The sequence below is a fragment of the Ranitomeya variabilis genome, chromosome 5 (genome assembly GCF_051348905.1).
Source record: "Ranitomeya variabilis isolate aRanVar5 chromosome 5, aRanVar5.hap1, whole genome shotgun sequence".
In the NCBI taxonomy this organism is placed as follows: domain Eukaryota; kingdom Metazoa; phylum Chordata; class Amphibia; order Anura; family Dendrobatidae; genus Ranitomeya; species Ranitomeya variabilis.
In genome coordinates, this window is record NC_135236.1 from 423,178,884 (window position 1) to 423,194,932 (window position 16,049).

The window sequence follows — 16,049 nt, forward strand, 5'->3', positions numbered from 1 at the left end:
ACTAAGGATCTCACAGGTGGGATTCATCCATATTAAAGGGAATTTGTCAGTAGGATCAACCCTCATAAGCCGCCAGTATCACACAGCCAACTTTCAATGTAAGAGTATGGTCTGGATGTGCCACAAGTCTCCTGATATGAAATCAACAGCCTTAAAGGCATATACGGCTGTTGCGTTCCGGTCAGGAGAAATTCAGGTGGTCCAGACACTGTGATGCATACTCTGACTTTGAATGTTGGATGAGTAAGACTGGCCTAAAGTAATAAATCTGCTTCAGTAGATCTCAAAGCTCCATTTACCATATCTTGCTGCTGTGTCATCCAAATAATATCCAGGGAGGCGTATCACGGTCGTTGATTGCATACATTGTAAAAATATTTTTGCTGCATGGAAAGACAAATGTTAGATAAGAATTAATGGTTATTACTCTTGTGTCTGCGCATGTGCTGTGCTCAGTTCGTAGAGCAAAGGTCTCTAGAACCAGGAAGGGATGGTCATGGTCGCATCTGCTTCTTAGTTAAAGGTTGAATCTTCCAGCTAATATTCAGGATATTCTGCCTTAATTTGTGAATTTTCTCAAAATAACTTTCTGGAGGATATGAAGCATGTAAACAAAGTGGACCCAGGCAGTTTTTTTCTGCTATTCTGTACTACAAAAAAATCTACGACTAAGGGTAATGCATTCTCACCAGGAAGTATGGCCTAGCAAAGCTGTCCAGGATTTATGTTTTTCTTAGTATTTTCTTCAAACAACTGCCATGGACCGGTTGGATGTAATAGGGGAAAATGAGGCACTGCAGCTGTTTTTTGAAGGTAACTGTTGTCTTAAACATTTCTGTGTTGTAATCTTTCTTCAAGTATATCTAAAGGTAAAATAGCATTGAAATGTCAGCACTTAGCTTGTCCTTTCTATAATAATTCTCTACAATTTACAGATAGCCCTGTTAATGTAACTCATTGTATTTATACATTTAACCAGATACATTTTTATTAGACACAGGACAATTTGCCGTTTTGGAAGGGTCTGTCATCAGAAAGCTCTCAGACGTATATATTTATATTATACTTTAAGGAGTTATCCTATACAAATTTCTTAAAACCTTACTAGACAAAATGCGTGTGTATTTGTATAATGTATATCACATACCAATGACTTTTACTGAAGTCCTGGCAGACTTTACAACAATTCTTGCTATTAAAAAGCAACACAACTACAACTGAATGGAGAGTGAACACAGCCTATAAAGCTAATTTATTTTTGACACTAACCAAATGTAGTGCATATTTTTACAAACTGACTTTTACTTCAACCAAAGTACAATACTCAATTAAAGGAACATCTTGATTATTACAGAACATATTTATGCAAGGAAAACAGATTTGTTTTTGTTTTTTTTCACATATCGGTAGATTCCAAAATCTTTCTTGGTTTAATAAAACAAAAAACGTGTGTCCATACACGTAAAGCTTATGAATTCAATGTGTTCCACCTCTGCAAGTTGCATGGTAAAAATATGGCAACATGTCTACTGATATGGTCAGCCGTCTAACCTTCAGCACCAATTAGGTAACCAAATTGTTTCTCGATAAACCAAATGTGCATTAAATTTAGTTGGCTGGACTAAAACAGGGTAAATTCAAGTTCAATTTGAATTTAGGCTAATGTATAGGGATCTTAAGCCCTAATGTATGGGGATCTTAAGCCTTCTGTTTATTCTCACTGCATAACTGCGGAAGTTTGGATGGGAAGGCAGTCATGCATGTGCCTCGATTCAATGTGTGCTTGAGTCATTATTTTTTGAGACCGATAGCCAGGTATGTATGTTAGTTGGATTTTTTTACTCTGCGCCGATCTTAAGTAACAACCATTTCATTCAAAGTGCTCATAGCAGTCATGCAATGAGGAAGAACATGAGGCTTGGTATGCCCGTTCTAGTGACAGTGGCGGTTTCAGTAGAGGAGCCCTTAGTGATCAGAAATGTATTACCTATTTTGTTGATTTGGTGATTTTATACATGTGTGTATGCAGATTTAAATAAGCTTACATTGGCAGGAGATCTGTGGTTAGTTGTCATAGATGTTTGGAACAGCCGCCCTGCCGAGTTCCTTCGAAAATTGTGGGAAACTTTGACAAAGGACGGCCACACCAATTATTGATTTTGAATTAATTACTTTTGCTTGTTCTTTTTGCATTTTGCTAATTTATAAAAATAAACTAACACATTTTTTTAAAATCATAATTGCTTTGCAGCATTTTTCTCTACACCAGCATAAAACTTTTGAACAGCACTGTGCGTGTAAAATATAATCTAAAATATATTATAGTGGACACACATGATATATATATATTATATATATTGTGTTGTGGAACTATGGAAATCGCAGGATTCACAGACCTGTTATTCTTATGCAAATGATGAAAAATCGAAACCTTTTCAAATCATGCCGATTTCTATTGTATAAAATATGAACACCATGTGCAGAAATGTGCAAAGCATGCCTTAGGCTAGCAATACAATTACTGAGTGTCTGAAGAATGTTTTGCCACAATAAAAGAGCTTGGGCATGCAAATCATCAAGATCTGCTGCTGGCAGGTCCCTTTGCAATTACCAACCAATGATATCTCAGATGTGCTCGATGAGGGACAAGTCCGAAGCCGCTGCAGGCAATGGTAGCATATCATTTGCAGGGCACAGGCAATACGCGGACTGTCATTGTGTTGAAAAATGGCTCCTTGGATGCTTGGGAGAAATGGCGTACCACTAGTTCCACGAAGAAATTGGTGTCAGCTGTAAGTGTCACTGGAGGACGGATGCTGTAATGGAAATCTATCTATCAATCTAGCTATGTATCCTGCTTTTGTTTTGGGTCATGACGACAGACAGAGACTGATCTGGAGACCATGTGAGTAATGCCATTAAGAGGCTTTCACGAGAAAGTCACACAGGTCCTACTGGGATTATGGTGTGGGGTGGTATAATGTACTGTAGCTGTACTCCTCCATCTATTGATCATGTGATTTCCATAGTTCCCTGACTTTTCCTTCTTGGGGGTTGCAGTTTTAACCCCTTAATGACCAGAGGTATTCTTGGTTTTGCATTTTAATTTTTTGCTCCCCTTCTTCCCAGAGCCATAACTTTTATTGTTTTGGTCAAAATGGCCATGTGGGGGCTTGTTTTTGTGGGACAAGTTGTACTTTTGAACGACTCTATTGGTTTTACCATAGCGTGTACTGGAAAACAGGAAAAAAATTCCAAGTGCGGTAAAATTGCAAAAAAGGTGCAATCACACAGTTTTTTACCATGTTCACTAAATGCTAAAACTGACTTACCATTATGTTTTTCCAGGTACGTACGAGTTCTTTGACACCAAACATGCCTAGGTTCGTTTTTTATTTAAGTGGTGAAAAAAAATTCCAAAGTTTGTTGAAAAAAAAAATGGTGCCATTTTGCAATACCCGTAGCGTCTCCATTTTTCGTGATCTCGGGTTGGGTGAGGGCTTATTTTTTGCGTACCGAGCTGACATTTTCATTAATAGCATTTTGGTGCAGATATAATCTTTTGATCGCCTGTTATTGCATTTTAATGCAATGTTGCGGCGACCAAAAAAATGTAATTCTGGCGTTTTGACTTTTTTTTTCTTGTAACGCCGTTTTGCGATCAGGTTAATTTTTTTATATTCATAGATCGGGCGATTCTGAACTTGGCGATACTAAATACGTGTATGTTTGATTATTTTTTTTAGTGTTTTATTTTAAATGGGGAGAAAGGGGGAAGATTTAAACTCTTATATTTTTAATTTTTTTAAATATTTTTAAGAACAATTTTTTTTTACTTTCTGCATGCTTCCATAGTATCCATGGGAGACTAGAAGCTGCCATAATCCGATCGACTCTGCTACATACAGGCGATGATCAGATTGCCTGTATGTAGCAGCAATGCTCACTTGCTATGAGCGTCGACCATCGGGCAGTGCTCATAGGAATCAAGCATTGACAACCATAGAGGTCTGCTGGAGACCTCTTGTTGTAATTCCAACCCATCCGTGACCTGTGATCACATGACTAGGTCACCAATGGGCGGGATATTTGGCATGCTTGCCGGAAGCGCAAGTTAAATGCCGCTGTCAGAGATTGACTACCCATGGCTGTTAGAGGCACATGTCAGCTGTTCAAAACAGCTGACGTGCTGGGAAACATGTGGACTCAGCGCCGGAGCCCACATCAAAGGGAGGGAGTCCAACATCGGCGTACTATTGCGCCCAGTGCCGGAAAGGGGATAATGTTGAGTGTGAATTCATATACAGCTGGTTGCGACTGGTATAAAAATGCCGCACCGCTTTCAGTTGCATAAACATTTTGCATTGTTTTAAGCTGCTTTACACCACAAAACTGCTGTAGACACCTCAGTGAATCTCGTCCAAAGTGTTTTAGTATGAAATTTGTCTGTTCAACAACTCTTATTTAGTTTGACTGCATATGATCTAAATTGTAAACACTTTTTCTTTTTATTATTATTATTATTATTATTAGTATATTATTATTATTATTATTATTATTGTTATTATATCACATGATATGTTGATTGATGACGATGCCAATTTGGTGTCAAAATACCTTGCCTTAATATCCTAATCAAAAAGGAATCATGACTGCATCTGCTATTCTCAAGATAGTCAGATATCACCTGCAGCTTCCCCGTCCTGCATTCTTTGCTCTATTGTTGTATTGACTCTCTCTGCCATATCGCCTGGAAAATTTAGTTAGTTGCTTTTTTTTTTACCAACAAAGTATCTTTAAAAGGGTTGTCTGTCACTGCTACCTTCTGCTTTGAGAGGTAAGTGGTGCTGAGAATGTTGGGTTAGTACATACTTACCTAATCAATCTTACATGTGTCTTGGTATCTTACACCTGTACTATTCATTAGAATATACTGTAAGATGTACACTATACCTACTGCTCACGCTGATGTCCTGGCAAGTATCTGCTGACAAATTGTCTCCACGCCGCTCGCCTCTCAATGCAGAACTGACCAGTGCTGGAAAGCCCTTCTAAATCTTTGCATGTTATGCCTTTCATTCTTGTAATTATTTTATACAACCTAAACATAGAAAATGGTATATGTCTCATTTTATTCAATTACATAAACATTGTTTTGCTGCTCTCATTTCAATAGAGAAAAGTCAATGTGGTAGTATTATAGCACGGGAATGCTTTCTCACACTGACGACTATTTGCCATTGGATTCAAGGCTAGAAATTTCTCAAAGTTCCTGCTCACACAGAGCAGGTTGTGGTGTATGTTTGGGTTTTCTTAGCATAAAAATACACTGCTCAAAAAAATAAAGATAACAGAATATAACTCCAAGTAAATCAAACCTCTGTGAAATCAAACTGTCCACTTAGGAAGCAACACTGATTGACAATCAATTTCACATGCTGTTATGCAAATGGAATAGACAACAGATGGAAATTATTGGCAATTATGCAGACACCCTCAATAAAGGAGTGGTTCTGCAGGTGGGGACCACAGACCACATCTCAGTACCAATGCTGTTGTGCAAATGGAATAGACAACAGATGGAAATTATTGGCAATTATAAGGACACACTCAATAAAGGAGTGGTTCTGCAGGTGGGGAACACAGACCACATCTTAGTAACAATGCTTTCTGTCTGATGTTTTGGTCATGTTTGAATGTTGGTTGTGCTTTCACACTCGTGGTAGCATGAGACGGACTCTACAACCCACACAAGTGGCTCAGGTAGTGCAGCTCATCCAGGACGGCACATCAATGCGAGCTGTGGCAAGAAGGTTTGCTGTGTCTGTCAGCGTAGTGTCCAGAGGCTGGAGGCACTATCAGGAGACAGGCCAGTACACCAGGACATGTGTAGGGGGCCATAGGAGGGCAATAACCAAGCAGCAGGACCGCTACCTCTGCCTTTGTGCAAGGAGGAACAGGAGGAGCACTACCAGAGCCCTGCAAAATGACCACCAGCAAGCCACAAATCTGCATTTGTCTGCACAAACGGTTAGAAACTGACTCCATGACGATGGTCTGAGTGCCCAACGACCACAGATGGGGGTTGTGCTCACAGCCCAACACTGTGCAGGACGCTTGGCATTTGCAACAGAACACCAGGATTGGCAAATTCGAGACTGGCGCCCTGTACTCTTCACAGATGAAAGCAGGTTCACACTGAGCACATGTGACAGACATGTCAGAGTCTGGAGATACCGTGGAGAGCGATCTGCTGCCTGCAACATCTTTCAGCATGACCGTTTTGGCAGCGGGTCAGTAATGGTGTGGGTTGGCATTTCTTTAGAGGGCCACACAGCCCTCCATGTGCAGGCCAGAGGTAGCCTGACTGCCATTAGGTACTGAGATGAGATCCTCAGACCCCTTTTGAGACCATATGCTGGTGCGGTTGGCTCTGGGTTCCTCCTAATGCAGGACAATGCCAGACTTCATATGGCTGGAGTGTGTCAGCAGTTCCTGCAAGATAAAGGCATTAAAGCTATGGACTGGCCCGCCCGTTCCCCAGACCTGAATCTGATTGAGCAAATCTGGGACACCATGTCTCACTCCATCCACCAACATCACGTTGCACTACAGACTGTCCAGGAGTTGGCGGATGCTTTAGACCAGGTCTGGGAGGAGATCCCTCAGGAGACCATCCGCCACCTCATCAGGAGCATGCCCAGGCATTGTAGGAAGGTCATACAGGCATGTGGAGGCCACACACACTACTGAGCATCATTTTGACTTGTTTTAAGGACATTACATTCCACTTTAATTTTGTGTGTAACTCCAAATCCAGGCCTTCATTAGTTAATACATTTGATTTCCATTGATGATTTTTGTATGATTTTGTTATCAGCACATTCAACTTTGTACAGAACAAAGTATTCAATGAGAATATTTCATTCATTCAGATCTAGGATGTGTTATTTGAGTGTTCACTTTACTTTTTTGAGCAGTATATAAGTAATTGGTATTTCACCTGTACAGCTCAGTTTCATTGAAGCACAGCCACTATGATCAAATGAGTGCAATAATTCATTTACAAAAAGAATGAGAAGTTCCCAAATGAAACTACCCGTTTTATGCTGGAATAGAACATGAGAATGTTGCATTCTTTTCATTACACCATGCATTGTCCTAAAAAAGAGAAACAGTTTTAAATTATAGATAATAAAATAGATTCTACTGCGCTAAAAGGCCAGTTATACAACTATGCAATAACTTCAGCTGCTCATGTAGATGCCGAGAGGCTAGTAACTCACCGCAAAATAGATGGAAAAGTGATTAATGATTGTGAGTTATGACAGCTCCCCTAGTAAGCCACAGCTAGCAGCACATTTGTAGACCTACATAAAATGGTGTTACATATACTGTATTGTATTTATTTCTGTTTTTAATTAATATTGATTTCATAATAAAATTGTTTTATATAGAACTAAACATATGCTTAATTAATTTCCATACTGGGCTGAATCACCAGCTATATATCCGTAGGAAGCAATACTTCTTCATTGCCCTCTGGTGAAGGACACCACAGTTTTTGAAATGTGTAAGGATAAGCGCGATGTCTGTAGGCATCTGTACCTCGTGAAGATCGTAACGTCACACGCCATTTGCTCCGGCATGCACAACCGAGTGTCAGGTTAGTCACCGACTGCGACTACCTGAGCACTGTAGTGTGTACCTATGCTTGGCGCTTCCTAGGTTTATCTCACTTAAGCTTTTATCTGTGTAAGCAGGTGCTGAGATGCAGTATGCAGATATCGCAGAGCAATGCGGTATGACAGTATTATTTAATTTAACAGTAGAGATGAAAATATTCTCGCAGGGAGTTAATGAACAGTAAACAAGAATTAAAGGAAGAACAAAGATTAATGTGACAGTCTGAGGTTTAAACAGCACTTATCGTGACTCCCGCTGGTCCTCCTTGATATACAGTCCGACGGGGGTTGTAGTACCAGTAACGCCCGGCGTAGGGTCATGAGACAGGGTCCTCTGTCAACGGTCTAACTTCTGGTGACAGCGGGCGGTCTCCAGTTTTAACCACTGAGTCCCTAGTCCATAAGCATGTGCAGCCAAAGTGAAGGTAGCTGCAGGAGTTTCTGTACCGAGAGTGGGCTGAAGCATGGTGGCCAGCAGAGGGAAGCGCCCACACCTCTCCGTATGAGCACTGCCTGAAGTTTATCCAGGTGTCTGTCACGCTCCTCTGTCACTGCTCCACTGGAGCATTCAGGTAAGCCTGGTCGTGGTGCGTCTCGGCTCTGCTGCGCTGAGTGCGGAGCGCGCTGCACACCCTGCTGCACTCTCCCTGCTGGCGGGAAACTTCCCCGCTTCACACACTTTCAGCACTGTTTCTGGCTTAAACACGGGCCGGCCCCTCTTCCCGGGTCATGGGACCTATCCAGTCCCCTATTCCTTCCACCGGGCAACATGGGACACAGCCTCGACAGTTCCTGACCTGGCTCAATGCAGGTACCTGCAGTCTGGTCTTCCTCCTTACATCTACACTGGACTGCACATCGGAACAGTAAGTTATGAATGGACGGTTGTCCCAAACACCTTGATGGTATTTGTCAGCTGCAACAGAATATTTACTGAACGCTTGGTCATTCCTGTGATATTTGTATTATATAAACTAAACAGATTACATAAATTAATTTTTACTCTCACCTTTTATTGATTTTAAATGTGTTCACCTGGTTGGTTTTCACCTTTTGGAGTTAACAGTCCCATGCTGACTGCTAGCGTCTTCTGCATGTCTGTACTAAAGATGAGTGAACCTTGCAAGTTGTTTTTCTTGGTTCAGCTCGGATTCGCTGAACAGTTCGCCGAATGGTTCGTTGAATGTATCTGAACCCATTAGATTAAATGGATACAAAAAACAAATGCATAGACAACACCTTAAGGGGACAGAAAGCTTCCCAAACAGCTAAAATTAGGGGCAGACACCAGGAAAAGTGGCATCAATTGACCCACAGAAGAAATTTGCAAATTGCACAGCTATGGGCCATGCATGAGGTATCAGGGTCTGGCCAAGAATTTACAGCTTAAAATTTAAGTTTTAATGTGGACATGGTGGTTAAGGGAGCGGTGTAAGCCTTCTTAGCTGGGAGACCTCACACTTCATGCTACACCTCCAAGTTTTATTTTTTCTTATTCCAGCCAAACTCTGATGGCACAAAAATCAGTTTTATAGACTACTATTGATAGAAAAATGTAAGAATAGTAGCACAGGTAATTGACTGAAAGTAAGTGTAGGCCTGCCTGTCTGGGAGACCTACTTACACGGGCAACCCATCACATGGAGACCCAACTTGGAGTCTCCACATTTCAAAAAATTGTTTCTAACATCAGCAGCAGTATCAACAACAGGCACAGAATACACCACAAAGATGGCATAAACTGCAATAACGCAAGATCAATACATAACACTAAAAATTACACAATCACCTAGCCTGCCCAATCTGCAACTGGGGTGCAAAAGTAATCTGAGATCCATGACTTGTTCATTTTAATGAAAGTTAGGCGGTCTACACTTTAAAGCAGTGTTCCCCATCTCCGGTCCTCAAGAGCCACCAACAGGTCATGTTTTCAGGATTTCCTTAGTATTGCCCAGGTGATCATTGCATTACCTGGAAAGGCAAGAATTCCATTATCACACACTGCCTTCCCTGGCTTCAGGTTTAGTGGAGACAGCCATTTCTCTAACTCTGCCTGGATACCTGTCCACAACTCTTTAGCTGTGTGACTGCAATCTCCAAGGCATATTAATTTAAACACTGCCTGATTGCGGTGAGCCATGGTTGTGCAGTACGGAGGTGGGAGAAATTCTTTTTGCACTGTTGGAACTCGTGTCTGATTAACAGAGAGGTTGAGGGCACAGGTAGAGGCCCTAGAGGAGGCAGAGGAGGCAGAAGCAGTGGAGGCACTGTTAGATACAGAGGTTTGTCCCGGAAGCCTTGGGGATTCAAAGACTTGAGGAGCAGCCACTTGACTGCCTGCCCCCACAGCCACCAAAGTCACCCAGTGCCCAGTCAACGAGATGTAGCACTCCTGTCCATGTTTGCTTGTCCAGGTGTCAAAGGTGAAATGCACCCTGGCAGACATAGATTTTTTCAGGGAATGGGTGATGTTGTCAGCGACATGCTGGTGTAGCCCAGGCACAGCTTTCTTTGATAAGTAATGGTGACTGGGCAACTGCTACTGGGGGACTGCAATGGGCATGAACTTTGGGAAACCGTCTTTATCCACCAGGCGGAAAGGCAGCATTTCCGCAACCAACAGATTGGAGATGGTGAAGTTCGGGCTCTTAGCTTTGCCGTGTGTAGGAGGAAACATTCTTTTACGTGATCACAACTGTGAGTGAGATGCAGGCTGAGATGTTATGGTGAATTGAGAAAGATGTGTTGTACTAGGTGACACAAAAGCAGCAGTTACGTCTACTTCCATAACAGCTGACAGTCTCTCACTCACCCCGACTGTGGTGGGAAAGCAAGTGGAGTTTCTGCGGCCGGAGACCTATGTGTGAACACTTGGAATGTTGGTGGAGGAGGAAGAAGCAGTAGATGGGTAATGGGATGGCCAATGGTTGGTGAGGCCCGCTAGTCTGCATTTTAGTGCAGTGAGATTCCCACACTAAAGCATGTTGATTGTGCTTGTGACGGTTCATGCATGTAATGGTCAAATTGCCATTTTTGCGTCTACTGTGTTTTGTTTTGTTTTTTTTGCAAATTTGACAGATAACGCATGTTGGGTCACCCTTTGCAGTCTCAAAAATTGTTCTGGGTGGGCAACCCTTGCCCCTGCTAACTGCACACTCGCCTCCAATGCTGGTCACAGGCAGAGTTGGGGCTGATGATGTAGCGCTTGTTGGGGTTGCATCACTTCATGTCTGTGTGGGAAGCCACAATGTAACCTCATCATCTTCCTCTTCCTCTACATCCTCTGCTGAGCTACTCAGCTGCATACCTCTGGATTCACACCATGTGGGATCTGCAACCTCATCGTCATCCTCTCTGTTCTCACACTCCTCACCCTGAGAAGCACCCTCTTCTTCCTACCCTGACATGACTGTAGAGTCCACATGTGCCCCTGGTATCTGAGTCTCATCAGGATCATCTCCACCCTTGGTGGTTAATGTCTGGTAATGAGGGTCTGGATTCTTGGATCCTGCTCAGACCCTACTTTGTCCAGGCCCCAGATCCAATATGAAAACAATTTGGGCATCGGCGCAGATGCTTTCCTTCTCTGGTTTCTGTGATTCTTCTGATTAGACCTCTAATGCCCATGGAATACAATGTGTGAACAGCTCTTCAGAGTTGCTCATCTGAGGTTCCCCACAGTCAGTTCGGCATTTGGAACTTTTTGACAATGGGGGAAACAAAGGTGATTGGGGTGCCACCTCTGAGGATTGTACTGTGTGATGTTAAGGTGGAGGAAGAGGAGGAGAGGCCACTTGATGCAGAGCTTGCTATCCACTCGATCACATGCTCTTTCTGAGCCTCATCTACAAGGCGTACCGCTGTGAAGCTGCCTGCCAAAGAACGGGAGTCGGGTAGGCTTGCCAGTAACAGATGTTGTCAGTGATCTTTGAATAGGATGTGACAGTGTTTGTTTAGTTGAGCTTTCATTCACATTAATACCTAACCCACGTACACGTCGAACACCAAGCCTATTCCCCCTTACACCACGATCTCGCTTTTTCCCACTCCTGTTGTAAGTAGCCATCCCCTCTTGTGCCCTGCTGTTTCACAGCCTTAAGCCCACAGCTGTCAGTTACCTTTCACTAAATGAACAGTCACTATTTATTTTCTTAGATCGTATGCCTGAACAACACTGTTATGCCTAACGATTTTTAAGTAGAAATCTGGCCTTCTGATTTGCCACTGAAACAGTGTTAGCACAAACTATTTGGAGTAGCTAATGGAGCTTCCGGAGACTGCCACACAGTTTTTGCACAATCTACTTTGATGAAGAAAGATCGATTTTCACACAGGATAAGTTCACTTTCAGCATTAGCACTAGCACAGAAGCGACCAATCTGCACTGTGACACTGAGAACATGGAGCCAGCAAAACAAGATGTCTACTTTTTATATGGCCAGGGACATGTGACTTTGGCAACCAGAAGACCTTGTGTCATGATGTTGTGGATGGTTTCTGTGCCCTGATTGGTTGCCGGAAACAACACACAAAGTTATGGGAAGAAGAAAAAAAAATAGCGCGCACCGCATGCTCCTCTGACCTACACCCTACTCATCAAACTTGTCCCCCGCTCATCATACAGCACCACTATCATAGCCAAAGTAATAACAAAAGCATTAGTGGAAACGCTATGATTTACCGAACTGTGAATAACTTTTGCCAACTTTGAGTAAAAATGCTTGTTAATGTGAATTTGAGAATGGCGAACGTTTTCTAAACACATTCATTCATCTCTACATGTGCTGCTAGCTGTGGCTTACTAGGGGAGCTGTCATAACTCACTAAATCATTATCACTTTTCCATCTATTTTTGCAGTGCTTTCTTGGCCTCTTGGCATCTATTTGAGCAGCTGAAGGGATTGTATAGTTATAGTCCAAAAGAGATATATATATTTAAAAAAAAAGTATATTTATTAAATACTTAGGTATAAAAAAAAGATAACAACACAGTAAATATACACTTTACAGGTCAAACAGAAAAAGAGGCTCAGGTGTGAGGACCAAAACACATCACAGGAAGTAATCAGGGTCAGGAAACACTGTTCTACCAAAGTGACATCATAAAGTGCTTGGTGCAAATGAAATCTAGCAGACAATATCAAGTATGTCATTATAGGGTTAATAACAAGCTCTAACCTTCATAATCTATTGCACATATGCCCTGAGCAAAAGAGTATCATGCGTAACCCTGCCACATGGCATTACTAAACTGTCCAAGTAAAAGCACCAAGCAAAGAATATATATATAAGTAATATCATGGAAGAGCAGCTTACCAATACGTGTGCCTATGTGCTGTGCGGTCCAGTGCAGCCCCGACGCGCGTTTCGCGTGGGCTTCTTCGGGGGGCCTAGTATTTAATAAATATACTTTTTTAAAATATATATATATCTCTTTTGGACTTTAACTCCATTGTCTCTGTAGGATATATTGTATTGGGCGTGTCCATATACAGTACAGACCAAAAGTTTGGACACACCTTCTCATTTAAAGATTTTTCTGTATTTTCATGACTATAAAAATTGTAAATTCACAATGAAGGCATCAAAACTATGAATTAACACATGTGGAATTATATACTTAACAATTATGTGTGAAACAACTGAAATTATGTCTTATATTCTAGGTTCTTCAAAGTAGCCACCTTTTGCTTTGATGACTGCTTTGCACACTCTTGGCATTCTCTTGATGAGCTTCAAGAGGTAGTCACCAGGAATGGTCTTCCAACAATCTTGAAGGAGTTCCCAGAGATGCTTAGCACTTGTTGGCCCTTTTGCCTTCACTCTGCGGTCCAGCTCAGCCCAAACCATCTCGATTGGGTTCAAGTCTGGTGACTGTGGAGGCCAGGTCGTCTGGCGTAGCACCCCATCACCCTCCTTCTTGGTCAAATAGCCCTTACACAGCCTGGAGGTGTATTTGGGGTCATTGTTCTGTTGAAAAATAAATGATGGTCCAACTAAACGCAAACCGGATGGAATAGCACGCCGCTGCAAGATGCTGTGGTAGCCATGCTGGTTCAGTATGCCTTTAATTTTGAATAAATCCCCAACAGTGTCACCAGCAAAACACCCCCCACACCATCACACCTCCTCCTCCATGCTTCACAGTGGGAACCAGGCATGTAGAGTCCATCCTTTCACCTTTTCTGCATCGCACAAAGACACGGCGGTTGGAACCAAAGACTCATGAGACCAAAGCACAGATTTCCACTGGTCTAATGTCCATTCCTTGTCTTCTTTAGCCCAAACAAGCCTCTTCTGCTTGTTGCCTGTCCTTAGCAGTGGTTTCCTAGCAGCTGTTTTATCATGAAGGCCTGATGCACAAAGTCTCCTCTTAACAGTTGTTTTAGAGATGTCTCTGCTGCTTGAACTCTGTGTGGCATTGACCTGGTCTCTAATCTGAGCTGCTTTTAAGCTGTGATTTCTGAGGCTGGTGACTCGGATAAGCTTATCCTCAGAAGCAGAGGTGACTCTTGGTCTTCCTTTCCTGGGGCGGTCCTCATATGAGCCAGTTTTTTTGTAGCGCTTGATGGCTTTTGCCACTGCACTTGGGGACACTTTTAAAGTTTTCCGAATTTTTCAGACTGACTGACCTTCATTTCTTAAAGTATTGATGGCCACTCCTTTTTCTTTACTTAGCTGCTTTTTTCTTGCCATAATACAAATTCTAACAGTCTATTCAGTAGGACTATCAGCTGTGTATCCACCAGACTTCTGCACAACACAACTGATGGTCCCAACACCATTTATAAGGCAAGAAATCCCACTTATTAAACCTGACAGGGCACATCTGTGAAGTGAAAACCATTCCCGGTGACTACCTCTTGAAGCTCATCAAGAGAATGCCAAGAGTGAGAAAAACAGTCATCAAGGCAAAAGGTGGCTACTTTGAAGAATCTAGAATATAAGACATAATTTAAGTTGTTTCACACTTTTTTGTTAAGTATATTATTCCACATGTGTTAATTCATAGTTTTGATGCCTTCAGTGTGAATGTACAATTTTCATAGTCATGAAAATACAGAAAAATCTTTAAATGAGAAGGTGTGTCCAGACTTTTGGTCTGTACTGTATATCTTTGCTGGTTTTTTCAGTTTGGCATTGCCAGCTCACATGGATATTTAAGATGTTTCAGTGGTTTCTGTTCCTAAGGGATTGTATAGTTGTATAACTGATCTTTTAGCACAGAGAAATCTATTTTACTATCTGTGGTTTACCTAATAAACACACTCTAAATGATGCTTTTTTTTCTGCGCATTTAATCCCACTGAGGGAGCCCAGATATTATTTATAGTATTGTAGCTTATAAATCATATCTTCTAATTATGCGTCCCTTTTTACTGACTTTGTTTTTTAATTTACACCAAGTCACATCAATAACCTTGCCCATGCCGTTATATGTGCCCCACACAGAAAGTGACTCCTAAATAACTCCATTAAAGTTTCCACATAGTATGACATTGTCTTACAGCAGGGGTGGGGAACCTTTTTTCTGCCAAGGGCCATTTGGAATTTTACAAGGGCCGTATAAAATTATTAACTTAAACATTAGCCAACTATATTTAATCAAACACTTAAAATAACTTGCAGGTCCCCCCCCCCACACACACAGTATAGTGCAGCTCCCCACACACACAGTATATGGGAATTCTTTATCCCCAATCTTATATTGTAATAATCGGAAATCTTGTCCGCAGCAATGCCTATCTTTAAAGGGTTTTTTGTTTTTTTAAAAATGTGGTCAATTTCCATGCAAAACATGTTCATATACCAAAAAAAGTCAAAAATTTTTATGTGCAAATAGCTTAAAGACATTTAGAATAAAAGGATTTCTAAATTGCAATTCTGAGCATGTAGTCTATATCATAGAATGCTGTAGTTGTAGTCTAAAATATGTGGGATCTACAATTAGAAAATTAAAATGCAGAAATCGTGAACATTTATTTGACAGCAACCCACAAATTTGAATATTTCCAACATTTGTAACCATTTCATTAAATTTTACAATAAACAACCAACTGTTTAGTTTATGCTATTGAGCATACTTTCACACATACACGTGGAGGTGATAGAGAAAAAATGTTCCTAAATAGGGAAGCACATCTGGTGCATTTTTCTTAGGGAACATCTCCACAACTGTCTACTCCTACCTGTTTTGATGGTGTTCCTAAAGCCTGTTTGGGCTCTGTGAACCAATGCAGTGTTTACTTTGAACTTTTTTTCCAACAATTTTATCTCTGAGTGGATATGCCTTGCCTTGGACTGCACCATTATGGAAGTGAGAGGTTCAAAGATTCATTCTATAAAAATCTCCTGCCTGCTTTC

General features: G+C 41.6%; 1 protein-coding gene across 2 annotated transcripts in view; it reads left to right on the forward strand.

Annotated features, from left to right (window-relative positions):
- Positions 1–476: 476 nt before the first annotated feature.
- Positions 477–16,049, forward strand: part of MYRFL (myelin regulatory factor like) — a 365,303-nt gene continuing 349,730 nt past the window's right edge. The window contains exon 1 of one of the 2 annotated variants that reach the window (XM_077265271.1): positions 477–813. In XM_077265271.1, the coding sequence (XP_077121386.1) occupies positions 759–813 (55 nt within the window). In that variant the 5' untranslated portion in view covers positions 477–758. The remainder of the gene's footprint in view (positions 814–16,049) is intronic. The other variant, XM_077265272.1, reaches the window with a different exon arrangement.